The sequence below is a fragment of the Dioscorea cayenensis genome, unplaced genomic scaffold (genome assembly GCF_009730915.1).
Source record: "Dioscorea cayenensis subsp. rotundata cultivar TDr96_F1 unplaced genomic scaffold, TDr96_F1_v2_PseudoChromosome.rev07_lg8_w22 25.fasta BLBR01000327.1, whole genome shotgun sequence".
Taxonomy (NCBI): Eukaryota; Viridiplantae; Streptophyta; class Magnoliopsida; order Dioscoreales; family Dioscoreaceae; genus Dioscorea; species Dioscorea cayenensis.
In genome coordinates this window covers 33,530-56,312 of record NW_024086718.1, presented here as the reverse complement: position 1 = coordinate 56,312, position 22,783 = coordinate 33,530, and the positions used below count along the sequence as shown (strand labels likewise).

The window sequence follows — 22,783 nt, the reverse complement described above, 5'->3', positions numbered from 1 at the left end:
TTTGAGAAGCATGAAATGTCTAAGTCCTCAAATACCAAACTTAAAGGAGATCAAGTTTATGATTACAACTTGAGATCCATTCCAAAACTAAAAAAAAGCAAAGCTACCACACAAAAGGTTGTAGCTCGATGATGTGCGAGTTGAGGCTCAAACCAACCATAAAAAAGAATGATGAATTAACTCTGAGGTCTCAAGGCATCAAAAGTTAAAGAATCGAAGAGTCTCACAAGTCAAAGATTTAAAGGCTTCACAAGCATATGCATGACATGCCTAAGTCTTCAGACAACATTGAAGGGAAATCAAGTTTATTATTCTCAAATATGATGAGATCACAACTAGAGGTCGGATGATTCTAAAAAAATGAAAATTCAAAGAAAGAAATAAAAGAAGACCAAAGTCAACAAAGTCAAAAAGAAACATTGAAACATGATTTTCGGAGAAAGAGTCGGGAAAATTGAAATCGAATGGGCTCAAACCACGTGAAAATAGAAGAAAACTAAGAAAGTAGTGTTAGGAGGACTAGGTCCCTAGTTTTTCGTATTTTTGGTCATGCTTATGTACTTGTTAGTTCAAAAGCACTTTAATTGGCATGATTTGACACCAAGTCAAGGTAATGTGCCAACCTTTGTGGTGTGGCATAAATGATGACATGGGAACCTTGGTGCCGTAGTAAGGAGTCTTAGATTTGAGGCAAATATCTTGGAAGATCTTGGTGGAGCTATTTTTAGTATGTGTTACAACTTAAAAGCAAGATCTTGTCAATAACATATTTAGGAGATTTGATTAAAGACTAAATATGGATGGAGCTAATTGAAGACTATTAGAGGTATGATTAAAGAAATGCCAAATTGGAGAGATACCTATTGTTGGTATGAATGGCATGATTGATTGAAGATATTTTTTTGGGAAGATTTGAAGGCCAAACTTGGGTGAATTAAAGATCAAGTTTGAAAAGTTTCTTGATGACGCACAAAGTCGTGCACCCCATGCAAGGGGATTGCGTGGTGAGGAACTGAGGAGATGGGCTAGTTGCTGGTAGTCTGGATCGGGAGATCTGGCTACATCAACTTTGACTAAGCATGACAGGGAGGTTGATGGATCTTGAGGTCACTTTGCAACGGAACCAAAATTTAGTCAAGTCAGTAGTCAAGGCCATGTGATAAGTTGTATTACAACAGGAGTTGCAACAGTTAATTTTTGAATGTCCCAAAATTAGTAGTCACGGAGATTCTAAAAGAAATATGGGCTATTTTTGAAACATCGAGGCATCTATATAAGCTACCTTGCTCTGAGATTGTGTGTGAGTGTGAGTGACAAAGTGTAGTGATTTTTATTGGTGAGTATGAGTAACAAAGTGTTTGTACTCATTTATTTTCACCTCTTTTAATGGATTATTTATCTCCGGACTTGGACCATCAGACATAGGCGAGTGGACGCCAAACTGGATTACCAATTTTGTGTGTCTTCTTTTGTTTGGTTTATGTGAGATTTCCTTGAGTGTTTGAGTGTTCTCTAAATCCACAAACCACACCATCTAGACTAACAAGTGGTATCATAGCCTAGGTTACCGTGTTCGCTTTGGTTTCAAAGTCAGCAAGGTCCTAACAAGTTTCATTGATGGTCAGAAAAGAAAGAGCTTCCGTTACATGACCACTGTTGCTCGATGGATCAAATTATCCATACTGGAAGGCATGTATGAAGGCTTTCATCAAATCTCTTGATAAGAGTGCATGGGCAGATGTAGAAGAAGGATAGTCTCCCCCGATCGAAGTTGATGAAAACATGAATGAGACCATGAAGATAAAGAGCAACTAGAGTCCTGGAGATATGCTCAAAGCAAATGCTATGAAAGCACTCAATGCTATTTTTGGAGGAGTATATGAGAACCAGTTCAAATATGTTGTAACATGTGAGTGTGCCAAGAATGCTTGGGACATTCTACAAAGAATTCATGAAGGTACAAATTTGGTGAAAATCTCCAAGCTCCAGATGTTGTCAACTAGATTTGAGAATCTCAAGATGAGAGAAGAATAGACTATCACCATATTCAACAGCAAGCTGATGGACATAGCAAATCAAGTATTTCAACTTGGTAAGAAGTATTCTGATAAAAAACTTGTTCAGAAAATTCTCAAGTCTCGTCCAAGAAGATTTGATGCTAAAGTTGCTATAATAGAAAAAGCAAGGGATACAACAGGAAAATATGCATTTTGCGACGAGCTTTTCCCGGCGGGTTAAGTAAAACTGCCACGAAATTCTACAACTATGAGACTTGATGAGTTGATGGGATCCCTACAAGCCTATGAGATGAATCTGAATCCAAACAGAAGAGAAGAAGATATAGCTCTGAAAGCTGAAGCAACAAGGCCGACAGAGTTGCAAAAGACTGTTGTGACTGAAGACAAAGAAGAAAATGATGAAATTACCCATCTGACCAGGGAGCTATACAAGTATTTCAGAAAAATAAAAATAAAAAAGAAGACAAAGCAAAAGATGTAATCAGCCATCATACTTCTTTTCCAGCCGTGATAAAGAAAGCCGAAGATTTCAGAAATTTCAACACAGTTGCAAGTCCGGTTACAACCTTAGAAGCAACACCATCCGTTGCGGGCACCCCGGGGGGAGGGGGTTAGTTAAATTTTATCAATTTGCATATCAAAATATTTAAGATTATATCCACTCAATTTTAATAATTGTGTGTTTTGATTATATTTATATATTTAATGATTTAATTAAAAATAATATTAAAATTTTATTTATTTTAATTTTAACTTATTAATAAATATTATTATAAGGATCTCTTGATTCTTGAAATAAAGGATGTGTTTTAGAAATTTTAGTTCATAAGTGTCTTTAGGAATTTTAATTGTTTGTTTGCAACTTTACTTTCATAAATATATTGAACAAAAAGAAAAAAAATATATGGGCGGGGCAATGAAGAAAAACAGATTAACCGAGGTAGCGATTGCGGTATTTAGAATACCACCATTTGGGTATGGCGGGGCTAGGTGAGGTGCAAACACTGCTCCTCGGCCCGTCTCATTCTATTACAACCTAAATCACAAACTCAAATTAAGATTCAATAAAAGCATTAATAGACAAAATATAATAAATATTTATTTATAAAGTAAACCAACAATTCAAACACCGGCTAAACTAAAATAAGGTTTCAGACTCAACAAAGACATGGACAGACAAAATATAAAAACTATTTTATTCATAGAGTAAATCAATAAGCCAAACACCGGCTAAACTAAAATAAGATTTAAGACTCAACAAAGACATAGACAGGCATAATATAAAAAACTATTTATTTATAGAGTTCAATAAGCCAAACACCGGTTAAACTGAACTTAGGTTTGATTGAAGAAAAACCAATCTGTTTGGCCATTGATTCAAACTCTTGTGCAGTTCTTTCTTTACCGCCAGGATTAAATGCTAACATGGCCATATCCAAACTAGACAAATATTGTGTTACATTTGTGTTATCAGGAGTCGTCGGACGTATGGATTCTACCGATATCAATTTTCCATTTTTAGGCAGAGTTTTCCAGCAATTTTTCAGTATTTTAAGTCCATCCTCATCACTCCAATCATGTAGAACACACTGAAAAATTCAACACATTATTAATATTTATTTATATTAATAATAAAGAACATAAACTTACTTGGTTAATTAAATATACATATTAAATAATTTAATGTATACAAGATACAAAAGATAAGGGTTTTCCATCCACTTCCAAACTCAACTTATTACTAATGTTTGTTTGTTAACATATTATTATACAGAAATACTAATTCAAGCAAGTTTTAAATCAAAACATGTACAAATATTCTGATAAATTTCATAATTTATAGAACAAGAACATTAATATTAATATTATTTTATAAATTAATTGAAATTAGTCTTGTTTTTACTAATCATATAACATAATCTTGTTTTCAGTTTTTTTAATTTATATATTTATTATTATAACAGTGCATAGTTGTAAATATTAATATACCCAGTTAGAAATGTCCATATTTCTTTGAAATACTTAAATACATATATGTATCTATGTACTCATGTGATATTTTCTTCTTTTTTTTTTTTATGATTAAGAAACGAAGAGAGAGAGAGAGACACACCTTCATCAAAATGGCATCTCCCTTTGGAATACTACTAAACATATCTCCACCGACGTGCTCCACACCTTTGTCAAAGCACATAACAAATAAAAATCATTTAAAACTTTTTTTTTCACAATGCGAACAAATCACCTTAAATATATACAGTTTTTATTAGTACATCTTAACTATGTATTCAAAGGGACTTGACCTCTTGCATTAAAATCAAGTGCCTTAAAACATTTAAAATAGATTCCTACAAAATTTTATATATCCAATAAATCTCTATTTTTAAAACAAAATGTTGAAGGCATCAATATATAATTTTTTAAAATTAATATTTTATTCTTACATGATTTTATTTAAAATTTTCATCCTCTTTTCCGAGTGACAAGTTCTCCCTCATTTTGGGAGCCTGCTCAACCATCCTTCACTTCTCTAGTGGATTTTTCCAAAACCAAACAGTTTCATTAAACCACTAAATTAAAGAGACCATTTGGGGTCACCCCAACCTTAATAAACCATTATGGGATTGCACAAACTCATCAAAACCTTATTAAGGTGAGCGATCGGGTGAAATAGTGAAGAAGATAAGAATTAAATTATAATTTCAAAATAATTATTTAATAAAAAATAAATTACGAGGGTCCTATACGAGGTCCGGGACTTCCAGGCGTTTCTAAGTCCATTCTCATATTTTTATCACAAGTTGTAATTTCACTATTTATTCAAAAAGTCAAAGAGATGCATGTGTCTAAACTTTCAATTGATATATACAGATAAATATTTGCTTCATGGGATTGTACAAAACAAACTTAAAGATTCGGTGGAAAAAAACTTGAAAGCATTAATAACACACACTCGCCCACACGCTCATATATATAATAAATATTAAAAAAATAATTAACCTATTGGTAACGGATTTTTTTTTTTTTAATGTAGAATGTCTATAGCCTCCCTGTACATATGCTTTAATATTGGTAACAAATATAATAAAAGATAATAATTAAAAAATATATATATATATACACACACAAAACCATCAGATAGTCCAATGGTATGACACCAAAATATAAGAGGGAGGTCATGGGTTCAAATCTCTCCCCTAACAGTATTGTTCACCCGAAATTTTTATACTATTCTAATACTGTATATATACTGTACATCCAAGTTTCAGTACTATTCGGTATTGTTATATTCATATAAAAGAGCGTTTGTCATCTATTATTAAAAAAAAAAAAAACATTATATGTAATTAAAACAAACATAAAACTGAATAGATATATCAGGGAGGGAGAGAGATACCAGGAATAAGTGGGGCTTCAGAGATAACATGAGGGAGATCAAAATTAATACCCTTAATATGCTTATGCTTAGCAACAACCTGAGCAAGAGTATTACCAACACCACCACCAACATCAACAAGGACCTTCACATCATCAAACCCTCTATACTTCTCCAGAATCCTCTTCATTATGATACCTGAATGGTTCTTCATGGCTTCATTGAACAGCTTGTTGAACCTTGGATCAGTGCCATGATACTCAAACGAAGTCATGCCGTGAGCCATGTTGAAGGGTATCCCTCCATTAAGGACCGCGTCCTTAAGATAGTCCCAGCTTTCCATTAGGACCTTGTCTTGGTTCAACAGGCCTAGAGTGGATAGAGTGAAACCATCTTCGTTTTGGGCGAGGTATTTGACGGCGGGGGCGGCGGCGTAGAGGTGGGTGGTGGCGCCGGAGATGGGATCGGTGGAGAGAGAGCAGGTGAAGATGGAGTAGCTGGATAGGAGGCGGAGGATGCGGTCAAGCATGATTGGGGTTGAAGGAGTGGAGGAAGGGAGGAGGGTGGTGATTTCGGTGGCTGAGAGGGGGTTGGGTGAGGCGGCGGAGATGATGTTGAAGAGGTTGAGTTCGACGGCTGTTTTGAAGGTCATGGGGAGGATGGAGGAGTTGACGAGCTGCAGAGCTTGGAGCAATGCATGCTCGTCGGTACCTTCAGTGACGGTGTTGTTGACGATGGCATAACTGGAAAAGGAGGCCATGATGGTGGATGATGGCGGAGGTGGAGATGGTGGTGGTGGTGGTGGAGGGAGTGAAGAGATGAAGGGTTGATTTATAATGGGAGGGTTGTGAGTGAAGAGAGGAGAAAGTCTTATGCAAAGCAAAAACACATGGGTTGAGTTTGATTATTCCATCCCTGGACCATTTAATTTGTTAAACTTATTAAACTTTCCACAAAATAAAAGTAAAAGAACGTTAAACTACTCCTGAGATTTACATATTATTCAAATAATATGATGTAACGTTCTGTATTAAGATAACCATGCAATGGAGGAATGTCGTGAGCTCTGACCCTATCTGCATGAGACAAATAGACAATGAAGACCTTTCTAAACACGCAAGTGAAACAGAAGACATGTGGCATGAGAGAAGCAAATACACATTACAAGGGGTTTGTTGGGTCAAGGTGTAAGCATTAAAAACAGACTAGAGGTAGGCAAGATGTCAAGGGTGGCTGGCTGCTTGCTCCTGGAGGAAACCAGGAGGTTTAGCAAGGCGTCTAGATCGGGTTGGCCGTGGACAAGCTGCTGAGAGCAAAGGTGGGAACGGGCCGATTAACCGGGTCAAGCGGGTCTGACTTGACGGTTGCAGTTCATCAGTAGCTAGACTCGGAATCAGTTTTTTTGACCCACCGGATCCAGTTCATCAATAGCCGGACTTGGAACCGGTTTCTTCAAAAAATACCCGCCAGGCTAGGTTGACCTGACTGAACCCCAAGTCCGGTTCACTCATAGAATGAACCGGACCCGGCCCAGTTATCACAGACTCGTCAGGTCGGGCCATGCCCGTTTGGACCGACGGATTTTTACAATTATTATTATTATTATTATTATTATTATTATTATTATTATTATGTTAAATAACACTTTATTATTAAATTGAAATATTTTTTTTAAGTTAAAGTTGTTAAACTTTCAAAAAGTCAAATCACCTATGAGGGATTATCACATTAACCGGTACCAATTGGCCTACAAATCTTTTTTGTCTTAGTAAGCTTCTCCTATTTTAGATATTTCTTTTTTTTTTTTTATCATTTTCATATTTTTTAGAGCAGCTTTAGTAGTTATACTATCCTTTAGTTTTAGCACATGACACCTCATTAACCCATTAAATTCTAAGATAGTCAGATTTGGCCCGGGTATCGACCCAGCTAAGCCCAGGGGTCAGGGGTCGATGGGTTCAACTAGGTCAAACCGTGGTCAATAATAAAATATTAAAAAAAATATTATAATAAATTAATAATGATAAAAAATAATATGACATATTTTTAAAAATTAAAAACACAATTAGTTAAATATCATATTTAAATTTTTAATTTTATGTATTTTTCTTATTTTTAAAAATATCTAAATACAATTAATTTAATATTTAAACTTTTAGTTTTATATATTATTATTAAATTTTAAAAATATAAAATATTTAAAAAAATAAAAAATAAAAAGAAACAAAACAAACTGAACACTCCTTAACTCTCTCTCTCTCTCTCTCTCTCTCTCTCTCTCTCTCTCGTTTCTTCCTCACTTTTCTCACAGCCCGCCGGGAAATCTTTCGCTCCTCCCATTCTTCAGCATCAATCACTGGCGGATTTAAAGGGGGCAACGGGTGCTTGAGCACCCCTTGGCTCATCATATATATATATATATATATAATTATAATATTAATTATTATAATTCATATAAAAAATACTACTTTAATTTTTATTTTTTAATTTTATCTCATATTATTTAAAATAAATTAAATAAAAAAAATAAAATTATTATATTAAATAAATTTGATGTTGAGTGATAATAAATAATATGGCTAGGCAAACATAAATCCTCAAATATTTTTGTTTTTAAACTTTATAATATGTTTTTTTTATTAAACTTATCAATACATAGTTATCAATATTTAGGATATTAAAATAAAAATAAAAATATAATCCTAAAAAATACAATTGCTATCGCAAAATCTCTAACATAAAAACCATTGCAAATCTCATGGATTGGTGAGTTTTTTTCTCTTTGATCAATTTTCTCCAAGTTTATATTTTATTTTCATTATAGGGATTTATCTTTTTTTTTTCCTGATTGTTTTATATCTAATTTAAATCTTTTCTAAAAAATTTTATGTGATTATTTGCCATGTAAAAATATTTATATTTGTTGAATGATTGTTAGATATTTGTTAAATATTTGTTTCATTATGAAAATTATTGTGAAAAAATGTTATATACTTGTGATTAATTGTTATGAAAATTTTAATTATTCATTAGATTATTTGTTGAATAATTGTTATATTTAATAATTGACTTATATATAAATTTATTTAAAGTTATTTTTTAATTGCAGTATTTGTTACTTTAGTGTTTAATTAGTTGAGTTAACCGCTAATTATGTAGATATGATAGCGGATTTACACATAAACCAAAATTTTTAGATGAATGTATATTTTATATTTTTAAAATATTGATTATTATAATCTCAAGTTTGAATTAATAGAATTATTTAATGTTTAAAAAAAATTTAAAATTTAAATTCATCACCCCTGTTTTGCTTCCGCCACTGTCTTCAATCCTCTCATTCTTTTCTTGTTTTTTATAAATTTGTTTTTAACCAGTTAGATCCACTCGATCTCACGGCCGGTTTCCGGTTTTTTCAGTCGAATCGCCCCGGGCCGGTCCGGGTTTGACAACATACCCATTAAACTATATCTCATTACAGTTATACTATACTCTATGACCCACAATTATTTTATTATCTTCTCAACTATTTATATTATATATTTTATTAAAATATATTTATTTTATAATATATTAAATATTAATAATGATGATTAAATATAATATTTTTTAAAAAAATTTATTTTTCAAAATAAATATTTTAAATAATAAAAAATATATTTTAAAAAAAATTAATATGTAGATTCATACTCTTTATTTGAATTTAAAAATATTTTTAACATAAAAAAAGTGGTAGGCTCCATCAATTGATCGCTTAGTGGGCATTGAATGCTCAATACCACTGAGCAATTCTAATGGTCATTCAATCAGCACATGGCTCATTGAGCTTTGATTGAGCGACTATTAATGATGCTTGAACAATTATAGAAAAATAAAAGGAAGAGTAAGAATGAGGGACAACCCAACACAAGCCGGATAGAGAAATAAATAGTGCTCTTGATAGTGGCCATAATTTCTACTTGTGCTAGAGTCGGGTAGGTGATTGTTTTAAATGCCCATAGAAAATTCGCCCTATATATATTATTTTTGGGTAAATAACTTAAATAGTTTATTTTTTTATCACACGGTTTTAAAAAGTTATGATTTGATCTTTTATGTTTAGTTTTTGTTACAATAAAATCATTCTGATTTATGGTGCTAACGGTGATCATAGGTGACTTACTACATAGCACATCTTTTCTAAGTCATCAACCATATACATAGCAAGGCATATATGATTGAGATTAACATAGTATACTATTGTGACCTTATCATAACAAAAAAATTAAACGTACTAGACAAAATCATAATTTTGAAAGCTAAGTGACTGAAATAGAAATTTACAAAAAGATATGGTGCTATTCAGGTTAGTTACCGGTATTTATTTTTTAGTGTAATACTATAAATAGTCCCTCTAAATTATCCACTATACCCATTCAGTCTCTCTAATCCAATTTAAAAGAATTGAATCTCTCTATTATTTGAAATTAGCAAAGAGCCCAGACCTGCTAAGAGGTGTTAGTTTTCCCATTTATTGCGGTTCACATAAATTTTTTCCATTAAAACATTATTAACTTAAAAAAAAAAAGAATCATGTTGAGGTGTCAAGATCATGCTGAGCATCATGCTGACCGAAAAAAAACATTGAGCATCATGCTGACCGTCAAGATTCTTGCACCTCGATCATCATGTGAATTAACGGTGGGGAAGATTCAAGATTCGAGTCGGTGGAGGTGATATTTCGGTGAGTCTAGATTTAATATTTTTTTTATTTTATTTTTTTTTAAATAATAGTTTAATGGGAAAAAAAACCTCAACTACCATAATTGTTGAGTAGAAAGATAATATATGAAACTTAATTTTATTAATTACTTGAAATATTTTACAAGACACTCTAATTTTTTTTCCCCACTCTAATTTTTCGCTCATTATGTACTCACACTTACTCTTACTTGTGGATTCACTCACCCACTCAAGTTGCTTTCTTGTGCTTTGCTTGGTTAGCAATGATACTAATTTATAGGCTAGTAAGTCGGTTGATGGAAGGATCTATGAAATTTCTAATATGTAAGGAGTTTTCTGGATGCTTAAGTCGGTTGTGAGAAGCTTCAAGGAAGGTTGAAGTCGGTGGTGATATTTAGTAGTTTCAAGCTTCTTCTAGAAGCTTTACACTTTATCACTCCCCCTCAGCACCGACTTCTCTTGAATTGATGCTTTCTTGAGTATTCCTAACTGTGCTCGTAGATCTTCAAATTTCTTTGTGTTGAGCCCTTTAGTGAAGATATCAGCAACTTGCTCTTCTGTGGGTGTCAGCTTCATGTGGATCTCACTTTGCAACACTTTTTCTCTTAGGAAGTGGTAATGCACCTCAATATGCTTGGTTCTAGCATAAAATATTGGATTTTCTGCTAGACACACTGCTGACCTGTTATCACAATGAAGCGTTGCTTGTTCAATCGGTTGATGAAGATCTCTCAGTAATTGCATCAACGACGTGCTTTCTTGTGCTGCCATAGCTGCTGCTCTATACTCAGCTTCAGTGGTAGACAGAGAAGCGGTAGGCTGCCTCTTACTGCACCATGACACTGCTCTTAACCCCAAACTAAAGATTTAACCTGTAGTTGATCGCCTCGTATCACAATCTCCAGCGTAATCAGCATCACAATATCCAATTACTTGGCATCCTTCACCTTTACAGTATAAAATACCATAATTTGTAGTTCCTTTCAAGTATCGCAGTATCCGCCGAACTGCTTCCAAATGTGGCTTCTTTGGATTTTGCATGTAACGGCTTGCTACTCCAACTGCATATGCCAAGTCAGGACCAGTAAGAGTTAAATAAATAAGACTACCTACCAGTTGTCGGTACATCTATGGATTTTCCAAGTCTTTCCCTTCTCCTGCAAGAAGCTTAATGTTTGGCTCCATTGGTGTAGATAGTGGCTTGCACTCCAGCATCCCGTATGTTTCTAGAAGATCCTTTGCATATTTTTGTTGACATAGGAATATATCTTCCTTTGTCTTCTCTACTTCGAGCCCCAGGAAATGCTTCAATTCTCCAAGCTCCTTCATCTGGAACCGGATTGAAAGATTTTCATTCGTGCACTGGATTTCATCAGTGAGATCTCTGGTTAAGATGAGGTCGTCAATGTACACCAGTATTATAGCCATCTTGCCTCCAGTGTGCTTGACGAATAGGCTCGAGTCTGATGCTGTCAACCTGTAGCCACTTTGTACAAGAAATTCTGCAATTTTCCCGTACCATACTCTTGGAGCTTGCTTCAAGCCATATAATGCCTTCTTGAGCTTACACACATACTTTGGATGAACCTTGCTCTCAAATCCTTGTGGTTGATACATGTAGATGTCTCTATCAAGCACTCCATGTAGAAAGGCATTCTTCGCATCCATCTGCCAAAGCTTCCACCCTTTGCTTGCAGCTAGTGCCAATAGTACTTACACCGTTGTTATCTTTGCTACTGGGCTGAATGTCTCATCATAGTCTATTCCATACTGTTGAGAGAAACCTCGTGCCACAAGTCGAGCTTTGTACCTTTCGACTATTCCATTTGCTCGAGTTTTCACTTTATACACCCACTTACACGAGATTAGTTTTGCTTCTTTTGGCCTTGGTACCAACTCCCACGTCTGATTTTGCTTGAGAGCAGCTATCTCTTCCTCCATAGCTTTCTTCCATTTATTACTTTTAATTTCCTCTTGCTAGGACGTTGGTTCTTCAACTTCCATGATTAGTGCAACATTTGCATACTTAGGATTAGGGTGTCTTACCCTGGATGATCTTCTTAAGGGTGGAGGCATTTCTTCTGGTAAATATGTAGGGTCTTCTTCAGCTTCTCCATGAACTCCTGTCTTCCATGGGCTCTTAGTCTTTGATGATCTTGGATGTATGTCTTCTTCAGTTGTTGTTGGTACCTCTTGAGCCTGGTCTTGTAACTGTTCTTCTACTATTAACTCAGTCTCCTTCATATTTGGTTGAACTGAGTCTGTTGAAGGCCACCAAGCTGAAGCTTCATCAAAGACCACATTTCTGGATGTGCGGATGCGTCCAGACGTCGGGTCACAACATCTCCATCCTTTTCTCTCATCATCATAGCCGACAAAGATGCATCGTACCGCCTTCTTGTTGAACTTGGTATGAAGATGGTATGGCACAAAAACATAACACACACATCCAAAGACTTTGAAGTGACTTACTGTAGGTTTGATCTTCCATAGTCTTTGGAATGGAGAGAGAAAGCCCATCTTCTCCTGCGGAAGCCGGTTGATGATGTAAGCTGCCGTTCTCATGCATTCAGCCCAAAATCTCCCTGGCACATTCTTGGCATGTAGCATGCTTCTGCATATCTCTGCTATATGCCGGTTCTTCCTTTTAGCAACACCATTTTGCTGTGGAGTGTTGGGGCAGGTCAGTTGTCTTTGAATCCTATGCTCCTTCAGATATGCATTAAACTATTGAGAGAGATATTCTCTTCCATTGTTAGTACGAAGACACCGTACCTTCTTGTTGAGCTCACTCTCTACGTTCTCCTTCAACTCTTTAAACTTGAAAAATGCTTCAGATTTTTCTTTCATAAAGAATACCCATACGTACCTTGAGAAGTCATCAATAAAGGTCACCATTATTTGGCACTACTTATAGATGCTTGTTTGACTGGGCCAAATACGTCAGAGTGTACCAACTCCAAAGGCTTCTTAGCTCTTAATTTAGATTGCTGGAAGGGAAGTTGATGAACCTTACCGAATTGACACCCAGCGCATATTGTGTTAGTTCGTACTTCTATATCGGACAGACCTTTGACCATTGATTTCTCCACCATCAACTTTAACTTGTGGTAGCTCACATGCCCTAGTCTTCCGTACCAGAGATCAGATGTCTCGTTCTTCCGGGTCTTGTCCACATAGGCTGATTCCGTAGACATCACATAGATAGACTCCAGTTTGCGACCTTCCATTTCTGGAGTTCCTGATCCTTGTAGATTGCGGTATACCTTGACTTCTTGTGGCTCGAATACCATATAGTTTTCTTGTGCTGTCAGTTGTGAGACTGACAACAGGTTCTTCTTCATCCCGGGAACATGGTAGACGTCCTGCAGCTTAATGTGATTTGAATTGAAGCGTGGAGAGATAAGTGTCTTACCGATGTAGGTGATGGGAAGCTTGGAGTTATTAGCTGTCACAATCACCTGCTTCCCCTTGTACCTCTCCAGATCCTCTAATTTCTTGATGCCACCTGTTATGTGGTTGGAGCAGCCAAAGTCGATGATCTAATCACTTTCATAATTAATCTTCTTCTGCTTTGTTATTGCTGTTAGAGCTACCTCTTCTTTCTCTTCTTGCTCCTCCACTTTGGTGGTGACCACTGCAAATGCTGCTTCAACATCCCACCCTTCTTCACTATCATACCTACCTTGATGTTTGGTATCTTAGAAGCTTCTTGATGTTGCTGCATTTCCTTGGCCTTTCTTCTTATGCCAACAGTCTCGTGCATAGAGCCCTTTCTTTCCACAGTTGTAGCAGCGATCATCTCGACTGTCGCCTCCTTTGGACGGACGGTTGGTGCTACTTCTTTGACTGTGAGCTCCCCCTGAAAAGTTGGTCTTTTCCTTCAACCTTGTTTGCTGATTGGGTTTATTCTCCGGTGTGGGCTTCTGGCCATTTCTCCGGTTGCTAAACAATGCCTCTTCTTCCTGCTTTAGCGAGACACCAGCCATCTGCTTCGCTAATACTTCTTGATTAGCGAGCATGTTTTCTAATTCCAACAAGGTTGGTTGAGTTGGCCAACCTCGAATGGCAGCCATAAACCCACTGTATTCAGTTTAAGGACATTGATAATTATCCTTCTCATTCGCTGCTCACTGATCTTTTCTTCAGGGGCAACCTGTGCAATCTCACTACATAGTGATTTTATCTTGGTGAAGTACTGACTGATTGTCATACTTCCTTGCGAGATTGTCATCAGCTCACTTTCAAGTAGTTGGAGACGGGCATCATTCTTTTTGGAGAATAGTGTAGCGAGAATGTCCCATGCAACTTTTGGTGTAGCAGCATCTCTGATATACTCCAACAGCTCATCTTCAACAGTTGTTCTCAGAACAAACATTGCCTTACCGGCCTTGATGCGCCACTTCCGCAGAGCTTCATCTTTTGACTTCTCTACCGCCAGAGCCTTCTCCTTTGATTTAGAATCACCAGCAGCATCTGCCACTTCTTCAAAAGTGACATCTGGTGGAGTCGTTTCCGACCCACCTACAACCTCCCATAGGTCCTGTCCATGTAGATAGGACTCTATGCAGGCCTTTCAATTTATGTAATTATTATTGTTTAATTTCTTTAAACCACCAGTCGTACCTGTGAACTCCATCGCTATGTCTGGGTCACCTGACGTCCAGCAAGCCTCCTCGGTAGAATACCGGTACTTTACTTACTTCGACTGGCGAACTTCTTGCAGCACTAGTGAACTCATGATACTATGCTCGAACACTCGTCGACGATCTGGCAGAATCGTCCTGGCAACCTGGTTTTGGTATCATAAATGTTGAGTAGAGAGAGAATATATGAAATTTAATTTTATTAATTACTTGAAATATTTTACAAGACACTCTAATTTTTTTTTCCCCACTCTAATTTTTCTCTCACTATGCACTCACACTTACTCTTACTTGTGGCTTCACTCACTCACTCAAGTTGCTTTCTTGTGCTTTGCTTAGTTAGCAATGATACTAAATTATAGGCTAGTAAGTCGGTTGATGGAAGGATTTATGAAATTTCTAATATGTAAGGAGTTTTCTGGATGCTTAAGTCGGTTGTGAGAAGCTTCAAGAAAGGTTGAAGTCGGTGGTGATATTTAGTAGTTTCAAACTTCTTCTAGAAGCACTTTATCAATAATAAAAGAGAAAACTAACACTCTTTAGTTTCTGTGATAGTTTTAACACTTTTAAATAATAATAGAGGACTCAATTCATTCAAATTGAAATAGAGGATGAAGATATAAAGTTAATAACTTAAGGTTTAGAGCATCTCCAATCAAGCTTCAAATTTGAAGCATTTGATTGGATTTGGCGCAAGGTGCGCTCCAACCCAGCGCTAAATCCTGCGCCAAATCCACATTTTGCTACAGTGGCGCGCCACATTTTGCGCGCCACTGTAGCAGCATTATTTTTTTTAAAAATTCTTTTTAGATTTTTTGGTTTTTTGTTTTCTTTGTTTTTCTGTTTTCATTTTTATTAAATTTATATGTATAATTTCATTTTTTGTTTTCTTTTCTGTTTTTTCTTATTTTCTCTTTTAAATTTTTTTTTTAATTTTAATTTTATTTCTGTAAAATTTATATTTATAACTTTATATTTTAATTAAATTAAAGAAAATAATTTGCGAAATATGAATTCATTAAATTAATTAAAATTACATGTGCGATAAAATAAAAACATAGAAAATAATCTTAAAAATATACAATATCATCGATATCAAAAATAAAAACCCCACAACACCTAAAAATAAAGTTTGAAGTAAATAGGGGCTAATAGACTGACGTATATCGCTACTCCACTAATATTGCTGAAGATGTCATTAAACATATTAGATTCAGAATTTCTTGTTGTTGTGCTTGTATACAAGCACGAATATTTGGATAAGTGATAGAATTCAAATCTCTCATCAGAATTGGATTTTATTTTATATTTAATAAATATTTATAATAATTATAAAAATTAAAATCATATTTTAAATAGTATAATATTTAAATTCAATGGTTAAAAGTGGAAAAGATTTAAAGATAATTAAACTTGTTGATAGTATAAATATATAAATTGTGAAATAAGAAGAATATTCTTAGAATATTATATTTTAGAGTTAAAAATAGAGATGCGGTTTGATAAACTTTCTAACTGTAGGTTCAGATTTTTAAGTATCGTCACCAAATATAAAGTTTTTGGGTTGAGATACTTTAGTAGATAACTTAGAGAGGATATTTGAGGTATTACAACTTATTTATTTGTTTATTTATCATGCATACTTTTCTATTCAATTTAAGAGTTTTTTATTTTATTGTATTTCTTACGTGCATAGTTTCAAAGCACGGCCCGATAAAGATGTGGCAAGAAATAAAGATTTCTCAATGTAAAGAAATGGTTGCGTGTGAAAGGATTGAATCGGTAAGGGGAAATAATAGATGAGTTATTTAATATTTGACTAGATAGATGATGATTTGAAAGGGAGATTTATTTTTATTAATATTTATATAAAATACTTTTTTTATTAACATCTTTTACCTTGTACTAAATTTTTTGAAAAAATAAATCTAAAAAATTGAACCAACGGGAGCTCACCCATACGAAAATTTCTGCCCATTTTCTGCATCTCAAAATCAAACACTATTAAATTCTCATCTAATTTTGTCCCTTAGGATGCGTTTGATACGCAGCTAAGTACAACACAAACAGTACAGAAACAGAACAACTGTTTATATAATACCATGTTTGATATTTTATAAATAATTTCTCGAGTACTGGACAAAAATATTATAAAATTACTTCTAAACCCTTTGTACTATCTTATCTTTATTTTACAATAAACAACTTCACAACAAACTCTCATTTTCAATAATTTAATTAATTTTTTTTATAATTAATCACTTAGTAAATTATAATTATATATATTTTTTAAATTATCAAAATACATTCAAAATTAATTTCTAGTTAAAAAATACATGATAAATTCCGTTATGTTTGTTTGATATGTCTATGACAATCATATCTATGATTCAAAAATATAAGATATAAAGAGATTTATATTTATTTTTTATGCTATTTAAATTTTAAATTTTTGGATAGAAATATTTAAAAAATTATGTTAATTTTTATGATTTAAAATTTTAATTTTAAGATATTGATCTTACATTAAAAAAAATTATATATTATTTAAATTGAAATGAAAACATAAATAGCATTAGGAAAAGTATAAAATATAGTAATATAACTCTAAATCCATCATAAATATAATTAAATCCATTTTTTATTAAGTTATTGAATGAAATAGATAAAAAAAAACTTATAATCTCAACATGTGCTTTTTTCAACGTGAATCTTTAATTGATATCTCTAGAGTCCCTGGAATCTCTAAATTTTCAAAAATGCCCTAAAATTTGAGAGAGAGAGAGAGAGAGAGGAACGAAATTTATTTTATTTAGGCCTAAAATACATATTTATCTACACGAACCAATTAAGAGATTAGAAATATTTTATGTTTTTCATCTTCTGTGAATTATTAGTTTTATGTAGTTATAAACATTATTTGAATTTAAAACAACTTGTTTAAATGACCAAATTTCTCTCATTTGAATTAATTTTCACTTTTAAACTCATAATAAAATTACAAATTAATTTGCATTATTGTCATATTGACTGAGTTTGGTGGCTAATTAAAGCTTAATCTAATTAAAGAAGAAAAAAAAAAGGAAATTTGCTTATGTGAATATTAGTATTTACTATAAACTATTTTCATGAAAAAAAAATCCAATTTAATGAGTTTGTAAGGTTTTCCAAAAATATTTTATTTAAATATGATATTTAATTAATTAGTTGAAGTTGTGCCGGCATTGATCATCTATTTATTCATTTATTTCTCTCCTAGGCAAATTCCATTGCTTCTCGGTTTTAGAAATTATTATATATCGACATATAATTAAATAACTTCCTAAAAGTGAAACTACTTCTACTATTTTTTTTAATAAATGTTTCTTTGAACTTGTGAGGAACTTCATATCTTTTAAATAAATGAAAAAAATATATGTACTCTTAATTTTAAAATCCTTATTTTAAAACTATTTTTAATATTTTTTTATTTCCTTTGAATGTTTCTTTGAACGTAAGCAGTTCAAATGTCGTAAGAACAAAACAATTATTATTCTAACCATCACTACCCAGTACAATGTGCAGTTACATGGCTAGTGAATGAGGCCGTGAGGAGGTTGAATTTGTGTTGTTCCACAATATCATTCATCAATTATTCCCAAAGTACTGTTTATAATATTGTTTGAGTAGGCCCGGTGGGTTCCATATAAGAGGAGGTTTATCAATTTTTTCCAAGATTGTATAGCACTGAGGATTTGTTAGTTTGGTATAATTTTTATAAATTTTCTGGGCATGTACATGATAGATTTTATTATTCCATTTAACGTGTGGTCGAGTTAATAAGTCTTTAGAGGTAAGCCATCGTAACTAACGTACCTCCATACCTATATGAAAAATTTATTTTTATCCTGACATGTCTATGAATTCTTCTTCTTTTATGAAAAAAATGAATTTTCATAGCATTATGGTGATGGCCTATCGTAATCCACTACTAAATAATATTTGAAGACTAATGTGAAAAAAATCAATTTTGGCATGAAGAATAAAGTTAATATTGTGATCAACTTTCTTTGTGGAATCGCTTTGCTATTAGTGATGTATCAATTTTATAAGAGATGATAACGTGTCTTAGGAGTTATGAGCATGAACTATGGATGATCTCTTTGTCCATATATCTGCTGGCCCCACAAACTAGAACCGTGGCCTACCAGCAACTAATTTGGGCAAGAAACTGTATAACATTATGATCATGATATGTGCATTAATTCTTGTACGTGGAAAAATTTCATATGTGCATTAATTCTTGTATGTGGAAAAATTGAAATATTACTAGTAATATGACCATGACATGCGTATCACAACTCGTTTCTCTAGAAAAACTGAAGTTTTTACAAAGTCATGGCATGCACATCAAGTTAGAAAGTAGCAGTCCAAAAGCAGTGAAAGCTGGCAAACATTGACTATAAAAGAACATATATAAACTTATAAATAAGTCCAAAGTCAATTGTTACACAATGCAAATATCTAAACAAATGAACATGACTTGTCAAATTGTTCACATTACACACTTTTCTATGTATATAGCTGAATGTCAGTTGGTACCAGAAACATCACGTTTGTATTTTTGTATATATAGCTGAATATATGTATGAAACAAAGTCATTGTAATTTATATGAATACGAAAACTATATTGAAAAGTCTATCACATGTTGTATTACTTTTCAACTGAAAATCATTACAAAAAATCTTAAAGGATTTTATTAGATGAAATTTATTTATTTTACCTCCTTACAATCTTCTTTCTATGAGCAAATGTATACAAATGTGCAATAAAATAAAATAACAATAAACTAATTAAGATAATTTTTAAAATTTTTTTTATACATTTCAATTCACATATTTTTTTTACTATATATTGGGAAGGAGTTAAACTTCCTTATATGAAAGTCAGGTATTTTAATCGTTGGGTTATTGATGTGGCAGCCCAATTTTTTTTTATTTATGGTTATTAAAAAAATATTTTAATGACCAACAAGAGATTTGGAGTAAATATTTGTGTTTAAATGGAATTTAATATAAATTTTAATGTTTGAAAGGATGAAAACTTTTGACGTAAATAAAATTTTAATTTTCTAATTAATGATTGTTATTTATTGATTTTTTAAAATAATAATTAAATATATTTATTTGGCATGATTAAATGTTATAATAAAATAAAATTATGCACATAATGACAATGAATATAATAAAAATAAAATTAAACAATCTTTTACAATTCTCAATATCTCTTCATTAATAGATATTAGAAGAAATTTGATCACGAACAATAAACTAGGAGCAAACAGTTGTATTTGGGTTAAGATTAGGAAATTTTGAAGAACCTTTGGACATAGGGTAAATATGTTTCTTTTTTAAAAAAAAAAATAATTATAGAAATTCTAAGTCATATTCATAAGACTTCCAAATTCCAGAGATTATTGTTAACAATTAAATTTGGTGAATGTTTACTATCTTCAAATAATAACTATTCTTTTTCTTCTATCTATTCACAACTAATCCTACCAACTATGAATTTAGGAAAGTGTGAGGTGGGAGTTAATTGAAAACTTTTGATCAAACTAAAATTTTATTTTTTTAATTAATAAGAAAAATGTGCTGTCTTTTGACATTTGCGTACTCACTAAAAGGTTCTTTTTAAACTTTTGCACTGACCAACAAGTTTATATTTTTACCTACAATTTTGTTGTTGTCATTATTACAAATATCAAATTAATTTTTAGAATATTAAAAATGCCGATATTTTTTTTTCTTCTTTTCTTTCACTCAATAAAATGTCTCCAAAGAATTTAATTTAATTTCCTTCCCTCCCTAATGGACCCCACCTCCCCACTATATATAACTCTCCACATCTCTTCACCACCACCACCATCAATGATTTAAATTTGTTTTATATAGTCACAAAAAGCAAATACTTTTTCTTTTCACTTTTTCCACTCACAAATGAAATTGCAACTTTTATAAAAAAAAAAAAGGCATGGTAGACTGGTAGTAATATGAATAAAATTAGTAAATGTTGATGTGTTTGTTTGGTTGTATGTGTTTGATGAAGGTGTGGAGCATGCTGGTGGGGACATGTTTGAGAGTGTCCCAAGTGGTGATGCCATCCTCATGAAGGTTTGATCTTTTTCTTCATTTCTTCGTACACTTATTTAAGATAATATTCTTTTAATCCATAGAAAATTGTTATGCATTATTATAATATTGAGTGAGTTTGGTCCAAGGCTGATTAAAGAAGAAAAGAAATATGAATTTACTTATATTTTTATATTATATTCAACTAAATGAGATTGTAAGGTTTCTCAATATTTTTATTTAAATATGATATTTATTTAATTAGTTAAAGTTGTGCTGGCATTGGTTATTTATTTCTTTATTATATGGATTTTTTATTAGATGCCAGGAGCTGTTTGATCATGAACCATATTTTTTTTGTGAGTTGACTGAATTGTTGTTGTAGACTTAGAAATTGGATGAAGACGGGTTAAATTATTTAGTAAATTAGGACTTTTACTTTGTTTTGATCCTTCATAATATATATATATATATATATATATATATATATATATATATATATTTATATTCTCTGTCTTTGTTTATTTTTTTATTTTTTTCTTTTTCTATATGAATACTCAAATTTATCTTATTTTTTAAAATATATGTTTTAATGCATAAACAAGAGAAAAAGGGTGTTACAATAGGAAAGAAAAGAGAAAATAAATAAATAGAAGAGGCAAAGCCAATTCAATTTTCTATTTTTAATTAAGTCTCTGCAATATCTTTGTTTAAATAAATATACACATCTGTAACTAGGTATATGCATATACACAGTTATGCACATTTACAAAAATAAATATGTAAAGTAATAAAATAAAAAAAATAAAAAAGCATGCAAGATTATTTATTGATTAATTTGTAAAATAATAATATTGATTAATATTTTTGTTTTATAAGTTGCGATATGTATTAGAATCTAATGTTTGCTCATGTATTTATTTAACCAGCTTCTCAAGTAAACACTTTTTTTTAAAAGCTTTTATATATTTAATATATTTAATATTTTTATTTATTTTTTTGCATTTGCAACATTAACTAAGAAACTATATATATCCTTTATTATTAATATAAATAAACATTAATAATGTGTTGAACTTTATAGTGGATTCTACATGACTGGAGTGATGAGCATGGACTGAAAATCTTGAAAAATTGCTGGAAAGCTCTGCCTGCAAATGGAAAAATGATACTGGTAGAGTACATGCTTCCAATGGCCCCAGAAAGCACACATGCATCACAAACTGTACTTCAACTGGACATGATCATGTTGGCTAATAATCCTGGTGGTAAAGAGAGGAGTGCACAAGAGTTTGAGTCCATGGCCAAACAAGCTGGTTTTTCAGCAATGAAACCTCATTTCAGTTTTGTTGGTGTTTGGCTTATTGAACTTTATAAGTAGATGGTTCTTATATTTTGTTGTCTATCTATATCTTTACTTTTATCGGTTAATAAAAGAAATTAGTGTTGATTTGCACTAGTGAATATTGATGCAATTTTTTTTTTTTTCTATATGTTAGTGATGGATGTAGTCCAATGTAATGCATTTGTTCGCCTATAATAAAGAATGTTATGCATCTATGCATGGTTAGGTTGTGGTTATAGATGCCTTCTGTCCTTTATTTCTTGTTTATTTATTTATTTATTTGTTAGTTTTTTTACAATTTCGTCTTTGGAATGTTTGATCATCGGATAAGAGTGTGAGTGTAAAAGAATTTTTTGATATTCAAGAAGGAGCCTAAAAAACTATCAATCTTTATTACTCACAAAGTTTTTAATCTATACAAATGATAATCGTAACAACTAAAACAATATTATTAAAACATAAAAGATACGATAGATACTAATCAGATCTAACTAATTATTAAATTTGCTAACATTCCCTGCCTTAAACTGAACTTGTTTAGTTTAAAGAAGCTTTGCTAAACAC

General features: G+C 32.4%; 2 protein-coding genes across 2 annotated transcripts; one reads left to right on the top strand and one right to left on the bottom strand.

The window, feature by feature from the left end:
- Positions 1–3,095: 3,095 nt before the first annotated feature.
- On the bottom strand, positions 3,096–6,274 carry LOC120254059 (flavone 3'-O-methyltransferase 1-like). Its single transcript, XM_039262206.1, has 3 exons — positions 5,416–6,274; positions 4,132–4,196; positions 3,096–3,607 (listed from the first exon to the last, which is right to left on the bottom strand). The coding sequence occupies exons 1-3, from the start codon at positions 6,152–6,154 to the stop codon at positions 3,311–3,313; spliced, it is 1,101 nt and encodes a 366-aa protein (XP_039118140.1). The 5' UTR covers positions 6,155–6,274; the 3' UTR covers positions 3,096–3,310.
- Positions 6,275–19,084: 12,810 nt separating this feature from the next.
- Positions 19,085–22,339, top strand: LOC120254061 (tricetin 3',4',5'-O-trimethyltransferase-like). The gene is made up of 3 exons (XM_039262208.1): positions 19,085–19,190; positions 20,852–20,916; positions 21,959–22,339. The coding sequence occupies exons 1-3, from the start codon at positions 19,085–19,087 to the stop codon at positions 22,253–22,255; spliced, it is 468 nt and encodes a 155-aa protein (XP_039118142.1). The 3' UTR covers positions 22,256–22,339.
- Positions 22,340–22,783: the final 444 nt, after the last annotated feature.

What these genes read in the sequence shown, in the direction of transcription:
- LOC120254059 (XM_039262206.1), bottom strand. Translation starts at nt 6,154, where the DNA reads ATGGCCTCCTTTTCCAGTTATGCCATCGTCAACAACACCGTCACTGAA. An exon ending in TGAAGCCCCACTTATTCCTG is followed by an intron (nt 4,197 to 5,415) that starts GTATCTCTCTCC and finishes GCTTTGACAAAG; the next exon opens with GTGTGGAGCACGTCGGTGGA. An exon ending in GAGATGCCATTTTGATGAAG is followed by an intron (nt 3,608 to 4,131) that starts GTGTGTCTCTCT and finishes TGAATTTTTCAG; the next exon opens with TGTGTTCTACATGATTGGAG.
- LOC120254061 (XM_039262208.1), top strand. Translation starts at nt 19,085, where the DNA reads ATGACATGCGTATCACAACTCGTTTCTCTAGAAAAACTGAAGTTTTTA. An exon ending in TCCAAAAGCAGTGAAAGCTG is followed by an intron (nt 19,191 to 20,851) that starts GCAAACATTGAC and finishes TGTTTGATGAAG; the next exon opens with GTGTGGAGCATGCTGGTGGG. An exon ending in GTGATGCCATCCTCATGAAG is followed by an intron (nt 20,917 to 21,958) that starts GTTTGATCTTTT and finishes TGAACTTTATAG; the next exon opens with TGGATTCTACATGACTGGAG.